This window comes from Oratosquilla oratoria, chromosome 38 (genome assembly GCF_046742065.1).
Source record: "Oratosquilla oratoria isolate Oo_2021 chromosome 38, ASM4674206v1, whole genome shotgun sequence".
In the NCBI taxonomy this organism is placed as follows: Eukaryota; Metazoa; Arthropoda; class Malacostraca; order Stomatopoda; family Squillidae; genus Oratosquilla; species Oratosquilla oratoria.
The window spans coordinates 23,111,594-23,126,129 of record NC_134814.1 but is presented as its reverse complement, the minus strand read 5'-3'; the positions used below and the strand labels follow the sequence as shown (position 1 = coordinate 23,126,129).

General features: G+C 38.6%; 1 protein-coding gene across 1 annotated transcript in view; it reads right to left on the bottom strand.

Annotated features, from left to right (window-relative positions):
- LOC143019759 (uncharacterized) overlaps positions 1–11,889 on the bottom strand; it is a 15,155-nt gene extending 3,266 nt beyond the window's left edge. The window contains exons 1-2 of the mRNA XM_076175743.1: positions 11,284–11,889; positions 93–197 (exon numbers count right to left, since the gene is read on the bottom strand). Coding sequence (XP_076031858.1) covers positions 93–197; positions 11,284–11,481 — 303 coding nt within the window. The 5' untranslated portion in view covers positions 11,482–11,889. The remainder of the gene's footprint in view (positions 1–92; positions 198–11,283) is intronic.
- Positions 11,890–14,536: the final 2,647 nt, after the last annotated feature.

Genomic DNA, 14,536 nt, shown 5'->3' with positions numbered 1-14,536 from the left:
GCTCTAAGAACCATATTTCCGTACAGAAGGTGTGTGGCATTTATCCCTTTCTATTCTAGATGCCTGAAATGTCATCATCCTAGCCCCTTTACCTTGTTTTCTATGGCGTTTATTCGAGTCGTCAGCTTCTGCAATAAAGTCTCCACCTCTTCGACTCTTTCTTCAAGAGGTTGGACCAATCTTTGCAGCTTTCTAGTCTGCAATATAAAGTAAAGAGTGTAAGGTTAGGTTAGGTCATATGCTACAAGATTGCATCACGATTGACGTGAAAATTTCTCACGAGCATAGTTATTCCCGCGAACAAATTAGAATAAACTTGTAATCAGGATATGTACATAAAAAGAACATAATGGAGACTGCAGGAGACCACTAGGCAGTTCCATGTCCATTACCACCTGTCATCCCCATCCATAAAGTTGTCTAACCGTTTCTTAAAACAACCGATAGTTTCAGCGCTCACTACATGGTTACTAAGTCTATTCCATTCGTTGACCACCCTATTCGTAAACCAATTCTTGCCTATTCCCTTCTTAAATCTAAATTTGTCCATTTCAAATCCATTACTGCGAGTCCTGCCCTGCTGTAATAATATGAAGACCTTGTTTGCGTCACCCTTGTTAAAGCTTTTGATCCACTTGAACACCTCTATTAGATCACCACATACAGTCACGAGCTAAAATTCTGACCCATGGCACAGTTAACATCAATATTTTTTTCCGGGTAAGTGATTTTTTCCTATATAGTATTTAGCTTATAATAAGCTAAATTTCTTTAATATATTAAGAAAAAATGCTGGACAAATAATTTGAATTTTGTATCATGAAAATCTTTGGGTTGGTCAAAAAGTTTGCTCATGAATGCATGAAATACAAACAACAACAATACGAGAACAATCACGATCATGCGCCCAGACGTAAATACACATATAGAAGTTCATAGATATTTATAAACATACAATAGCATATGGGAATCAACATACACAGGTACACACACACACACACACACACACACACACACACACACACACACACACACACACACAGCATTCGCAACTGCTGCTACAGCGGTCCGAGTTTGAATCCCGCCCAGAACTGAAATAATTTCAGTATCGCTGCGCTACAAGTCGTTACTCCAAAACTCGTGGGCGGGGAGTTGGGGTGTGTGCGTGCGTGTAAGGTCACGGCATTACCCATAGATCGGTCATATATGAGCTCTGAGCTCTCTCTTCCGGGAGGGAAATAGCTGTCAATCACGAGTCTAACACGTGATCCAAGACCATGGTGAATCACACACAACGCATACACATGTGGTCAAAAAGACTGCATCTCTGGGTTTTTACTGCAACGAGCTGAAGTTATCGTATTAATGGGTTTAACTGCCGTGTAATTGCACCTGTAGACGGCGCCAAAGTTTGAACTTTCTTGTGTCGGATTTCGCAGAGTAACTGTATCGGAAAAAAGGCTCTGTCAGCGCCAATTTTGTACCAAAGCAGTGAGTTGCAATCTGTACGAGAAGCTGTCGAAGTAGTTCCTCTGTATGGTCCAGATCGTTTCGTTATACTCGATCGAATTTTGAGGTATAGGAGGAATGTGGACTAACTGTAAAAGAAAGGCAGTGTTGCATTTCATCTTTGTGTGTTTTGTATAACCGAGAAGTTTGTTGTATGAGAGGTATTTGAGGCTGAAACAAAGAACGTGGATAAGAACCCGTTTGCTAGACATGAACTACAAGATTGCTATATTCACGTTAGTTTTATCACTTTAAGTTTGATTAACTTAAGTACAAACTGAGACGCAGTCGACACAAGCGACGCAGCACAGACTTCCTGTTGCTTAGTTGAAGTACACTTTGAACTTCTCTTTCATTTGAAATGCTTCCAGGTGAAGTACCTCAGCGTTTTAAGTGAGAGAGAAGTTCAAACTGTGCTTCATTTCAGCAACAGTAAGTCTGTGCTACGTCGCCTGTGTCACCTGCGTTTCAATTTGCCCTAAGGCTCAAACGTGTGGCTTATTAAAGGAGAAGTTTGACTTAAACGGGGATTGTAGGAGAGAGGCCAAACGCAGAGTATGGGATCCAATATATTTAACGTTTCGCCCAGCAGGGCTTCTTCAGATTTTTTTTTTTTTTTTTTTTTTTTTTTTAAGCCCTGCTGGGCGAAACGTTAAATATATTGGACCCCATACTCTGCTTTTGGCCTCTCTCCTACAGTGCTGCTGCAGTCGTTGCTGCTTTTACTTAAACGGGGATATAAGACAAAGGTCTGTTTCTTTTAGATATTGAGTATTTGATCAAGTAAGGCTGTCGCCCAAGAGTTAGGGGACATATATAAGGCATCGGACTATATGGAGTAGAAATATTAGAGACAAATATTGTATTGGTTTATTTTATTCATTTTTATTAGTATTTATTTTTTCATTCGGTAGCCTTTGGGCAGAATGAAATAAGACCATAAGAATGAAGGAGACTGCAAGAGACCATAAGGCCTAAACTAGGCAGTTCCATGCTCATTACCACCTATCATCCCCACCCATGATGCTATCTAACCTAACCAAATCAACAAAACATGATACTAAACTGTGGAGAACAAATCTTACACGAAGCTAAAGGTTGTGTGAATAACCTTCAGATGTTTTTGTTTTTCGTTTGAGAAGCTCTTTCGAAGTACATAAGAACATAAGAATGAAGGAGACTGCAAGAGACCGTAAGGCCTACACTAGGCAGAGCTCCATGTCCATTATCACCTGTCATCCCCATCCATAAAGTTGTCTAACCGTTTCCTAAAACAATCTAGTTTCAGCGCTCACTACATGGTTACTAAGTCTATTCCATTCGTTGACCACCCTATTAGTAAACCAATTCCTGCCTATTTCCTTTTTTAGATCTAAATTTGTCCGTTTTAAATCCATTACTGCGAGTCCTGATCTGTTGTCTTAATATGATGACCTCGTTTACTAAGAAATTAAGTGGGAGCAAAACCGTCACCTTTGCTGGAGCAATTAATGGTCACTGTTGGACATTTGGTGTGACTGAAGCATCACGTAGGCGGCACTGCGCTTTGCTCGTTTCACCCAAGTCGCGATATTCTGCATGTGTGCTGTACAATAATTGGCTTGTTTATTTCTCGTACTTCAGTGGGTTATAATTGCTTTATCCTTTCTTAGTGGCTAATATACTTTTTATTTTATAATAACTCCACCAACTTCAGATAAACAGTAAATAAGCTGCAAGATTGGTCAAAGGGAACTAGGCCTTTCCCGAAGGATCTTGTAAACATTTCAACAACAAATGATTTCCTTTGGTATGTTGACACAGCGTGAAAACTGCTCTTGTAGCAAACAACCGGCAATTTTCTTCACTTGAAGGTTGGATCTTTAACTCATTCGCAGTTTCCCTACGAAGATCCTTAATTAAACCCATTAAACTCCGATGACAAGATGTCTTGTCATTTGGTCAAATAAAACAAAAAATCATAAAACACCAAAATGTTTGATCAAACAGCACCAGAAAAATATGACGTCTGTCCTCGCTTTGTGCGAGGCGTGACGTCATATTTTTCTGGTGTTTGATCAAACATTTTGGTGTTTTATGATTTTTTGTTTTATTTGACCAAATGACAAGACATCTTGTCATCGGAGTTTAATGAGTTGAAACAACCAATTGTTACATCGTTCAATACATGGTCACTAAGCCTATTTCCTTCGTTAAACATTCTACTGGTAAACCGGTATTTGCCTGTTTCTTAAACCTAAATTTGTTCAATTTAGATATATTACTACGAGTCCTGCCCTACTGTATTCACATCATCATCTCGCCTACATCAATCTGCCCAATTAATGTCACCCATCCTTTATATGCACATACCGTTTCAACAGTCCCATGAACCTTACATCAATGATACATTCAATAGTTGGATTATACTTTAGGCCTAGTCAACTGGAAAATAGACAGTCCATCTACAGCCGTATCATTACACATATATGCCACTAGTCTTGCTTCACCACCTTAGTCTTTGTGCATCTCCCTTGAGTAGGTCTTGTTCCATACGTTACTCTCTCACGCATGAGAAGCACAATTTCCCATTAGTTCTGAACGAGAACCTTCTTATTGTCGTTAATAGGAGTAAATCTTTTACCGGATTCCGTGTCTTCTTGTTTTTTGCTGCTAAATCAACTTACTTAACTGGGAGTCATGCCACCCAGATGGTAAAATAAAAATGTTTATCATTCATGTCCATGAACTGTTTGCACTAAAGCCCCCTTTGTTTGTGGTATAAAGCTATTGTTTATCTAGATAAATTATATTATTCCATAGTATGTTGTGTACCAGTGTAAGGCATTTGTAATATCACTGTTATGTATCATGTATGCATATCTCTTATGTAATATGTTTAATGTGTTTTTGTGCAATGCCGTCTATATGGCAACACTACGTGGGCCCATATTCTCCTGCGTAACGGTTTGATTTCATCAGTTGCCGGCCGGCTCGCGTAAAGTTAACATCTACGTGATTCTGTAATTGTCCAGCGACAATGAACCTTCTTTTACAGTCTGGATTTTTCTTCCACCCTCACAAGAACCTCCAGGTCTTCAACCTCCTCTACAGTTTATACACTCGGGCACTGCACATCTTGTACACGAAAGAATGACTGTCAGAAGACTCTAAACAATACAAATCCACGCACCAGAATCCCATTTACGTCAGCCTCCATCACCGTTCATTCTAACACCCTTTGAATTCGTTTCCCCCAAACTTATTCATAGAACTCTCTATACGAGATGATATCAGTATTAAATCAGTATCCGGCAACTCCCATAAGCATCTTTATATTATATATACATATATATATATATATATATATGTATATATATATATATGTATATGTATATATATATGTATATATATATATATGTATATGTATATATATGTATATGTATATATATATGTATATATATATATATGTATATATATATGTATATATATGTATATATGTGTGTGTGTATATATATATATATATATGTATATATGTGTGTGTGTATATATATATGTATATATATATATATATATATATATGTATATATATATATATATATATATATATGTATATATATGTGTGTATGTGTATATATATATATATATGTATATATGTATATATGTATATATATATATGTATGTATATATATGTATGTATATGTATATATATATATATACAGTATATATATATATAAATATATATATATATATATATATATATATAGATATATATATATATATATATATATATATATATATATATATATATATATATATATATATATATAGGTACTGCTTCCGGTACCATTAGAAACGTAGACTCCAAGGCAGGAACGTTACCCACTGCTCCACGCAGGCCTAATTATTACGAGTGAGCCGCTGTGGGAAGAGTTATATCTTCGCTGTAGGTAGATGAAATAGAGAGGTGGTATGTAAAGATACTTTTTACAGAGCCACGCCTGACTAAGTTCTCTCTCTTCGTTTGCTAATTTCATATTTTTTTATGCAGAAAAATATGCACGTGACGATATCATCATCGTTATCAGCAGTAGCAACATCATATCATCATTATTATTATTATCATCATCATCGTCACAGTCATCATCATTATCACCACGATTATCATCATCATTATAATCATCATCGTCAACATCCTCCTCCCCGTCCCCTTCACCCTCCCCATCATCATTGTCACCATTATCGTGTCATCATTATCGTCACCGCCTTCATCATCATCGTCATCGCATTCATCATCATCATCATCAGTACCATCATCATTATCGTCACGGCCTCCATCCCTCCAGTCCAGTCTGCAGCTGTTGTCAAAATTGCAATTATCCGCTTTGACTGCGACCGTAACCGTTAGTTAACACCTTCCGTCCCTTTCACTTGTGAGTACTACAGTACTACAGTACTTCTTGGGTACTACATGTGCAGCCCGGGAGCTATGGGCTGCATGACGTCACTTACGACGTCGTAAAATTCTTCGTATCGTAAGTTCTCGACGTAAATAAAGACGCGCTTTCAACAGTGTTACATAAGACGACGGTCGGTGTAGTAATTACAAGTGACGCTGAACGTGACTTTTTGTTGTCCTGGTAGGATATTTCATACAGTTGTATGATGCAGTTTACTATTGATGTTAATTACGAGTATTTTCATTAACCTCTCCCTTAGCAATGGTAATTTAAGAACATAAGAAAGGAGAAGACTGCAAGACACCATTTGGCCTATACTAGGTAGTTCCATGTCCCCTACAACCTTTTATCACTATCCATAAAGTTATCTAATCTCCTATTAAAACAACCAATTGTTTCAGTGCTCACTGCATGGTTATTAGATCTATTCCATTCATTAACCATTCTGTTAGTAACATAAGAACATAAGAATGAAGGAGACTGCAAGAGACCATAAGGCCTACACTAGGAGAGCTCCGTATCCATCACCACCTGTCATCCCCATCCATAAACTTGTGTAATCGTTTCTTAAAACAACTGATAGTTTCAGCGCTTACTACGTGGTTCCTAAGTTTATTCCATTTATCGACCACCCTATTAGTAAGCCAATTCTTGTCTATTTCATTCTTAAATCTAAATTTGTCCAGTTTATAACCATTACTGCGAGTCCTGCCCTGTTGTTTTGAAATGATGACCTTGTTTGCATCACCCTTGTTAAAGCCTTTGATCCACTTGAACACCTCTAATAGATCACCCCGCACTCTGCGTCTTTTCAGAAATTTAAGGTGCCCAAGCCTCTCTTCGTAAGTCAAATTTATGAGTCCATGTATCATTTTGGTCATTCTTCTCTGTACCGATTCTAGTGAATTGATGTCCATTCTGTAAGACGGAGACCAAAACTGTACCGCATAGTCAAGGATGGGTCTAACTATCGCTAGGTAGAGTTTGATAATTACCTCTGCACTTCTATTCGTTACCGTCCTAGCAATGAAACCTAATGCACTGTTTCCTGGTTTTAAGGTCCGGACTCACTAGAACTCCCAAGTCTCTCTCGCACTCAGTTTTCTCTAAAAGCGTGTTATCTAAGCTGTATCTATTTTCGGGGTTGTGTAGCCCTACGTTTAACACGCTACACTTAGAGATATTGAAGTTCATTTACCATTTCACCGACCATGTGAACAATTTGTTAAGATCATCCTGCAGAATCTCTGCGTCGTCTCCTGACCTAATTAGGCGTCCTATTTTAGTGTCGTCCGCAAACTTACTAACATCACTATTCATCCCATCGTCTAAGTCGTTTATGTATATAATGAACAACAAGGGACCCAAAACCGAGCCCTGGGGGACCCCACTAGTAACATTGCCCCACCTAGATTTTACTCCATTTATGGTGACCCGCTGTTTTCTGTTACTAATCCAAGCTCTAATCCATTCTAACACTTTTCCTCCTATGCCATGGGCTTTGATTTTATTTAGTAGTCTCAGGTGTGACACCTTGTCGAACGCTTTGCCAAAGTCAAGGTAAATAACATCGTAATTATTCTTGTTATCTGACGCCTTATACACTTTAGTGTAAAAGGATAGAAGATTAGTCACACATGACTTACCCTTGGAGAAACCATGCTGTGAATCACGAATTGAATTATGTCTTTCGATGTGTTCTCTGAGTCTATTTACTATTACTGATTCAAGCATTTTTCCTATAACCGATGTCAAACTGATTGGCCTGTAGTTGCATATAGACGATCTATCTCCCTTCTTAAAAACAGGAACAACGTTTGCCTGCCTCCAAGCAGTAGGCACAAAACCAGTGTCTACCGATTTATTAAATATTTCAGTTAACTGGTCGCAGATTTCAAATTTACACTCCTTAAGCATTCTCGGAAAATTTTCGTCTGGACCCGGGGATTTTGTAGCTTTAAGTCTTTCAATCTGCTTGACTACTTCTTTTCTAATGCTGACATTAGATGAACTACTTTCTTCATCCCATTTGAAAATCGGATCGCAGTCAGGTATTTTATCTAACCTCTCATTAGTAAACACCGATAGAAAATAATTGTTAAACTCCTCACTCATTTTTTCCTCCAATTATATCATGACATTTTCATCGTTTTTAATTGGTCCTAGTCTTTCTTTATCTTTTGTTCTATAGAGATGAAAGAAACCCTTTGAGTTGGATCTTGCTTGACTGGCAACCATAATTTCATAATTACGTTTCGCTGTACGTGTATTCTTTTTAACCAGCTTTGCCATTTCGTTATGTCTTCATCTAAGATGTGATTCCCCGTTTTTTATTTTTACGTAAAGTCCTCTTTTCATTCCGATCTCATGTTTCAATCTGTCCGTCTTCCATTTTGGAGTATTACTATTTTTCCGTATTGACTTCGGGGGGATAAATGTATTTTGTGAATTAATAATTAGACCAGTTAGATTACTATACATTTCATCCAAATTGCTGACCTTTCTGTTGAGCCCCGGCCCCCAAGTGACCTGAGCCAAGGTATGCATATTACTCTTCCTGACCCGAACCCTGGTCATGACCTGACCCCTGGTCAAGTACCGAGACCTGACCCCTCTTGCCTATTTCTTTCTTTATCCTAAATTTGAAGTTTTGTTTTGTGTAAGGTAGGGCGATGTCATTAGGCTTTATTGTCCAATTTTGGTAAAATAAAGGGACTAAGATAGTTTATCGAAGGCTCAAATTAACACCAAAATCAACAAGTGGTGCCAAGTACAGCAAACCTCGCTCGGCAATGATTATTTTACTGCAACTTGAACTATCTGTTCTTGAGACATTACTCTCTAAACCAGCGTTTCTCAACCAGGGTTCCCCGGAACCCTAAGGTTCCGGAAAAGGTCCCTAAGGGTTCTGCGAGAACAAGTGAGATAAGCTAATGCACTTTCGATTTTTTTTATTTAATTTCATATACAAAATATCATTAAACACGCACGACATAATCTTGGTTATTGTAATAATGTAATATAGACATCCTGCTATCTAACCTATTATTACGATGAAAATAAAATGAGAGATATGGTGTATATATTTTTTCTCGCAGGGATTCCTTGGGACATGCAATATATTTTAAAGGTTACGCAAGGGTAAAAAGGTTCAGAAACGCTGCTCTAAACTAATGGTTCTCAACCTTTACCCTTGCGTAAACTCGTCTCAATGAGGAGGTGAGGAGGAGAACAGAGGTGGAAAAGGAGTTGGGAGATAGGGTTGATGAAAGAATATTAGGATGGTTTGGACACATGGAAAGAATGAGTGAAGAAAGACTAGTAAAAGAGGTATGGAAGGCAGATGTGGAGGGAGTGAACATGAGGGGACGTCCTAGGATGAGGTGGGTGGATGGGGTGAAGGGGGCTTTGGGGAAGAGGGGAATGTCTGTTGAGGAAGGACAGGAGAGGACAGAAGACAGGGGTGAATGGAGAATGGTTGTATATGGATGATGTTGTGATGCATGAGGTGGAATGGGCCGGGGGATGGGGGGTGAGGTAGTATATGTGAGCAAAATTTGATGCAGCCCAAAGGGTTTTCTCCCCGTCTTCTCCTTTTATGCAATGGGGGGACGGAGAGGGGGGGTCGCCGATTTAATGAAGCGGCCTTGCTGTGGATGTGCTGTGTCTGGCGACACTGCTTCTGACCCAGGGCAGTGGACAAGGTGCAGGGATGACCCGTCATCCAGGAGGTGCTAAGATAAGAGGGAGGGTGGACGGGTGTGGAGTGTATTCAGGGATGGAATGGGTGGGAATGATTTTATGCCTTTTCCTTTTTGGCTACCTCCCTTGTAAGGGGGAAAAAACCTTGGGATATGTATGTATGTATGTATGTATGTCTCAATGAACCCCTGCGCAAAAAACAACATATACCATATCTTTCTCATTTTATTTTCATCTTAATAATAGGTTAGATACGATGATGTCTATATTACATTATTACAATAACCAATAATATGTCGTGCGTGTTTAATCATATTACGTATATGAAATCAGATAAAAAATCAAATGCGCATTAGCTTATCTCACTTGTTCTCGCGGAACCCTTTGGGACCTTTTGCGGAACCTTAGGGTTCCGGGGAACCCTAAGGTTGAGAGACGCTTCTATAAACTAATGGTTCTACGGATGTGGTCCATTGAACACTATTGAGTCACGAGGGACAATTAAAGGGACCGCCAACCATTAGCAGTTAGTGGATGCAAAACGATTAAGTTTAGTGTTGATGTCATCTACAGGAGGTTAAAAAATAGCACTCCATAAGTACGGGGTATACGTGAGAACCCCGGCTTCAAACGATTGTGACCTTGAATTTGAAATCTTAGGGTCAATCAAGGTCAAAGGTTTTTGTGTCAAGTGAAAACCCACATGCTGAACATAGTAAACATCTATCTGTGACCATTTTTCGTTCAAGGTCCTCTGAATAACTTAGACCTTGCAAAGTCATTAAAATGGTCAGGTTATGTATGTTCAGCTCTATGATGTACTGGGTTATAAATGGGAAATAAGACGAAGATAATTCTGACTTTGGTTTGAAGTATCAGATAATATTTTAGGAAGTTATGCACACATAGACATTCTAAAGTTTCGGTGACCTTGACTTTGAATTTGACCTTGACCCAATTACTCTCAGAATTTAATTGTTATATGGAAGCCGTTAGCCATCTTGACTTAAAGAATATTTTAAGTGATCTTGCCATTTGCAGTAATGTTACTAAATAAAAAACAAAAAGAAAAAAGAAAGAAAAAATGCATTGGAGTTATGAAGAGCACTGTCATAAAAAGTACCATCAATTAATCATAAATGCATTTGCCCAATCAACCTTGCCATTGCGACAGCATCACTACACGGAGGGTTATATATACACTGATTTACCCAAGAAAATATAACAAACTACTAAGAAATAGTAGCATCCTATGGAGTGAAATTAAAAGCTTTAATTAAACTGGTCGACAGTAAGATGAATAGCACTTGCATTGTCAACAGTAATTCATAATGATAATGAGTATAAAGTGATCTTTGCCCCGTAAAGCGCTTTAGGAACTGTTGGGACAGGTGTCACTGCTTGGAATGGGAGAGAAGTGTGGATGCGAGACCAGCACGCTTGCGATTACGCCACCAACGCACAGATATCATGGGATCACTCCTTAAAAAAAAAAAAAAAAAAAAAAAAACGGTAACATGTCGTTAATTATATCTCTGATAATCCACTAAGTTCTATTTTTTTCTATTTTTTTTTTTTTTTTTTTTTACTTCCTTTGGTTTACCACTGGACAAACGTTCCACTTCCTACTTACGCGCATCGATTTGAGAGTCGCGACCAGTTCTGTTCCTGCAGCGTCTTCATGTCTCTTCGACAAATCTTCCGCGTGTTTGGCTTGGGCCTCAGTGCACCTGAGCAAAGACTGCGTCAAATAACTCACGTCACAGTAACCTTCAACCCGGATCACGCACAACGCCGAGGCAAGACTGAGGAAGCTTAAGAATGAAGCCATTGGAATCGTCTTTTTAAGCGAACGTCGGGAGGAAGGGTCACACCTATCACCACCGGTTGTTAGTCAACATCGTCTCACGCGACTAGACGAAAGGGAGGAGAGGGTAGTTTACTATCGCTTCTGTGGTTATCGTTAATTGACCTGTATCTGTTATCTACAGACACTTTGATCGCCGCGCGCGCGTGTGTGTGTGCATTCCCGAAAGAACGTTACGATGTCGTTATCAAGATAACGACCTTAACCGTACCCAGACGTCATTACTAGTTTCTAGATTTTGTCAACACGTTCCTAAGATACGCATTTTGACTATAGATAATGCAAAGGTTTATTGGGGTGGCCGTGAGTTCGAACTCCGGAACCGCTGCGTTGGTTCCCTGGCAGGCCTGGGCAGGTGGGGAGGCGACTCAACGTCGGCAAAAAAAAAAAAAAAAAAAAAAAAAAAAATATATATAAAATATATTTTTATATATATATATATATATATACGAAAGTAGTTTCTCACTTCCCACTGCATGGGAATAGGATAATGAGTATTGGATGAAAAACAGTTGTTTATTAGAAAAGTCTTTACCTAAATGTGCACAAACGCCTATGTTTTATGGTCTGCTATTTAAGAGAAAATATTTGTCGTGTGCAACAGGTTAACTTTGTATAGCCCTATTCGCATCCAATGCACCAAATCAAATGCATTCAAGTATTTTGCTGTAAAGTAATCACAAGCGTCCTTATCTGGCATCCGTTTAGTCGGGTTCGAATCCCGCACTTCGGTCCGATTCCCAGGTATAGGCTCTTCACCTTACTTGGGTGATCGTATGTTTGATAAAAAAAATTATTTGATCACTTAAAGTGTGTCTTCTCAGAAGACTAGTTTCTATTTTTAGTTGTTCCATTTGTAAAATAATTTTTCAATTCTTTTTATGTCTAAGTTACATTGCTGTTTGAAATTTTGTACGAGTTTGCTTTGAGCTTACTTGTACTAGGTGATCATATCGTCTATCTCCTCTCTCTCTCTCTCTCTCTCTCTCTCTCTCTCTCTCTCTCTCTCTCTCTCTCTCTCTCTCTCTCTCTCTCTCTCTCTCTCTCTCTCTCTCTCTCTCTCTCTCTCTCTCTCTCTCTCTCTCTCTCTCTCTCTCTCTCTCTCTCTCTCTCTCTCTCTCTCTCTCTCTCTCTCTCTCTCTCTCTCTCTTAAATGCTTTGAATATAGGTTATCTTTTCTGTGTTGATCTGGTCAACCACCCTAGCGGATATCGGAAACTGAGCGTAACATATTTAATTTACAAGCTATGTTATTCCAACTTTGAGTTTGTGTGTGTGTGTATGTGTGTGTGTGTGTGTGTGTGTGCGTGTGCGTGTGTGCGTGTATATATTCACGTAGAAAATCCTCCAAATAAACTGTATTTACATAAATATTTTCCACGCATTTCAGGGAGATCGTGATTTACTTATGTTACACTCACGTGTTTGTGGTCATCACAGTATAGATTAAATTTCTGATTAAACATGAACACATTCACATCGGAAAAACAACTAATATTAATTCATGGAATAATGGGAAATATGACAAATGACAATATAGAGGAATCGAGACGAGGCGTGTAACCGACGTGACGTCATGTCGCAGCGATGCAGCTTCCGCGCAGGCGCAGAGATCGTCGACTGCGCAGTGCGGTGCGCACACAAAACTCACGCCCTCAGCTAACTGTACACCTTCATCTCTGTCCCACTTTCGCACTCTGAGTAACTGGTGGCCGAATAGTCATGCGTACACATTAATTTCCGCATACAGAAAGTTGGCAAGTGGTGGAAAAAGAATATTTGTCGAAGTCGACATTTTCTAACGTAATGTAAGCGAGTGACATTGTACAGTATTTGATTTCAGTTTTGCAAGCCCCCTCCCTTTTTCGTTCTGGATAATAATTTTCCTTGAATCCCGGCCATCTCCAAGTTATTTTATTTAGTTGTTTGTGACCTCTTGTAAGGATGACTTTTCTACATATATCTAAAGTATGTACTTCAAAGCAGAATTGACCGAAACTATAGAAATTTCCAGTTAAAAATAAATTTATCTTTAGTGATAATCATATTAACTGATCAAAAAATAATCTAAGTTTGTCAATCAGGCATCCTAAACGCAGACACCTCAATAATCTTTATAGAAAGTCTGCAAGTAAATAATAATAATAATAACAATAATAATAAAATAAATCATAGGTTGATCTATTTGTTTGGCCAACGGTTCTCCCGATTCGATTTAGCTGATTCAACGGCAAACATCTGCTACAGGAAGAGTATCCAGTCACTGTTTGCACGTTATGGAGATGAATCAACACTGTACCAATCACTGACGGCCAAATCAGTGATTAGTGAGTATATACACTATCAATGCATTCCTTTATATATTCAAACATATGCACTGTATATACATGCATGCATGCATACATACACATACAAACACATTCATACATATACACACATACGTACATACATGCATACGTGTATACCTATATGCATACATAAACACACACGTGCACGCATACATGCATACATAGATGCATGCATATATACATACATGCATACATATACATACATACGTGCACGCATACATACATGCATACATAAACACACCAGAAACAACCTGAAGAAAATGAGGATGTATATATACAGAGACTGCAGAAGCCTAGAAACTGGACAGTATGATGGAAGAACTAGGGAACATCTGCTGGGATATCGTGGGACTGAGTGAAGTCAGAAGAGGCGAGTTAGATCTCTTATAGCTTCACAATGATCAACCAATTCTTCTGATACAGAGATAATAGGAAAGCAAGTTCCAATGGAGTTCTATTCTTCAACAGTCGAGAGTACTGATAAATTAGTTAAATCCATATAGCTCAGTGTGTATTTTGATTAACCCATGTAAAGTGACACTAAAAGTAATGCAGGGTCATACATGTATGCATGAAGGAATATGCACATACATATCGATATACATTGACATGTACATATGCCATGATACATCACAAGACCCGTGGTCACCAGTGGTCACGGTATAGCACGG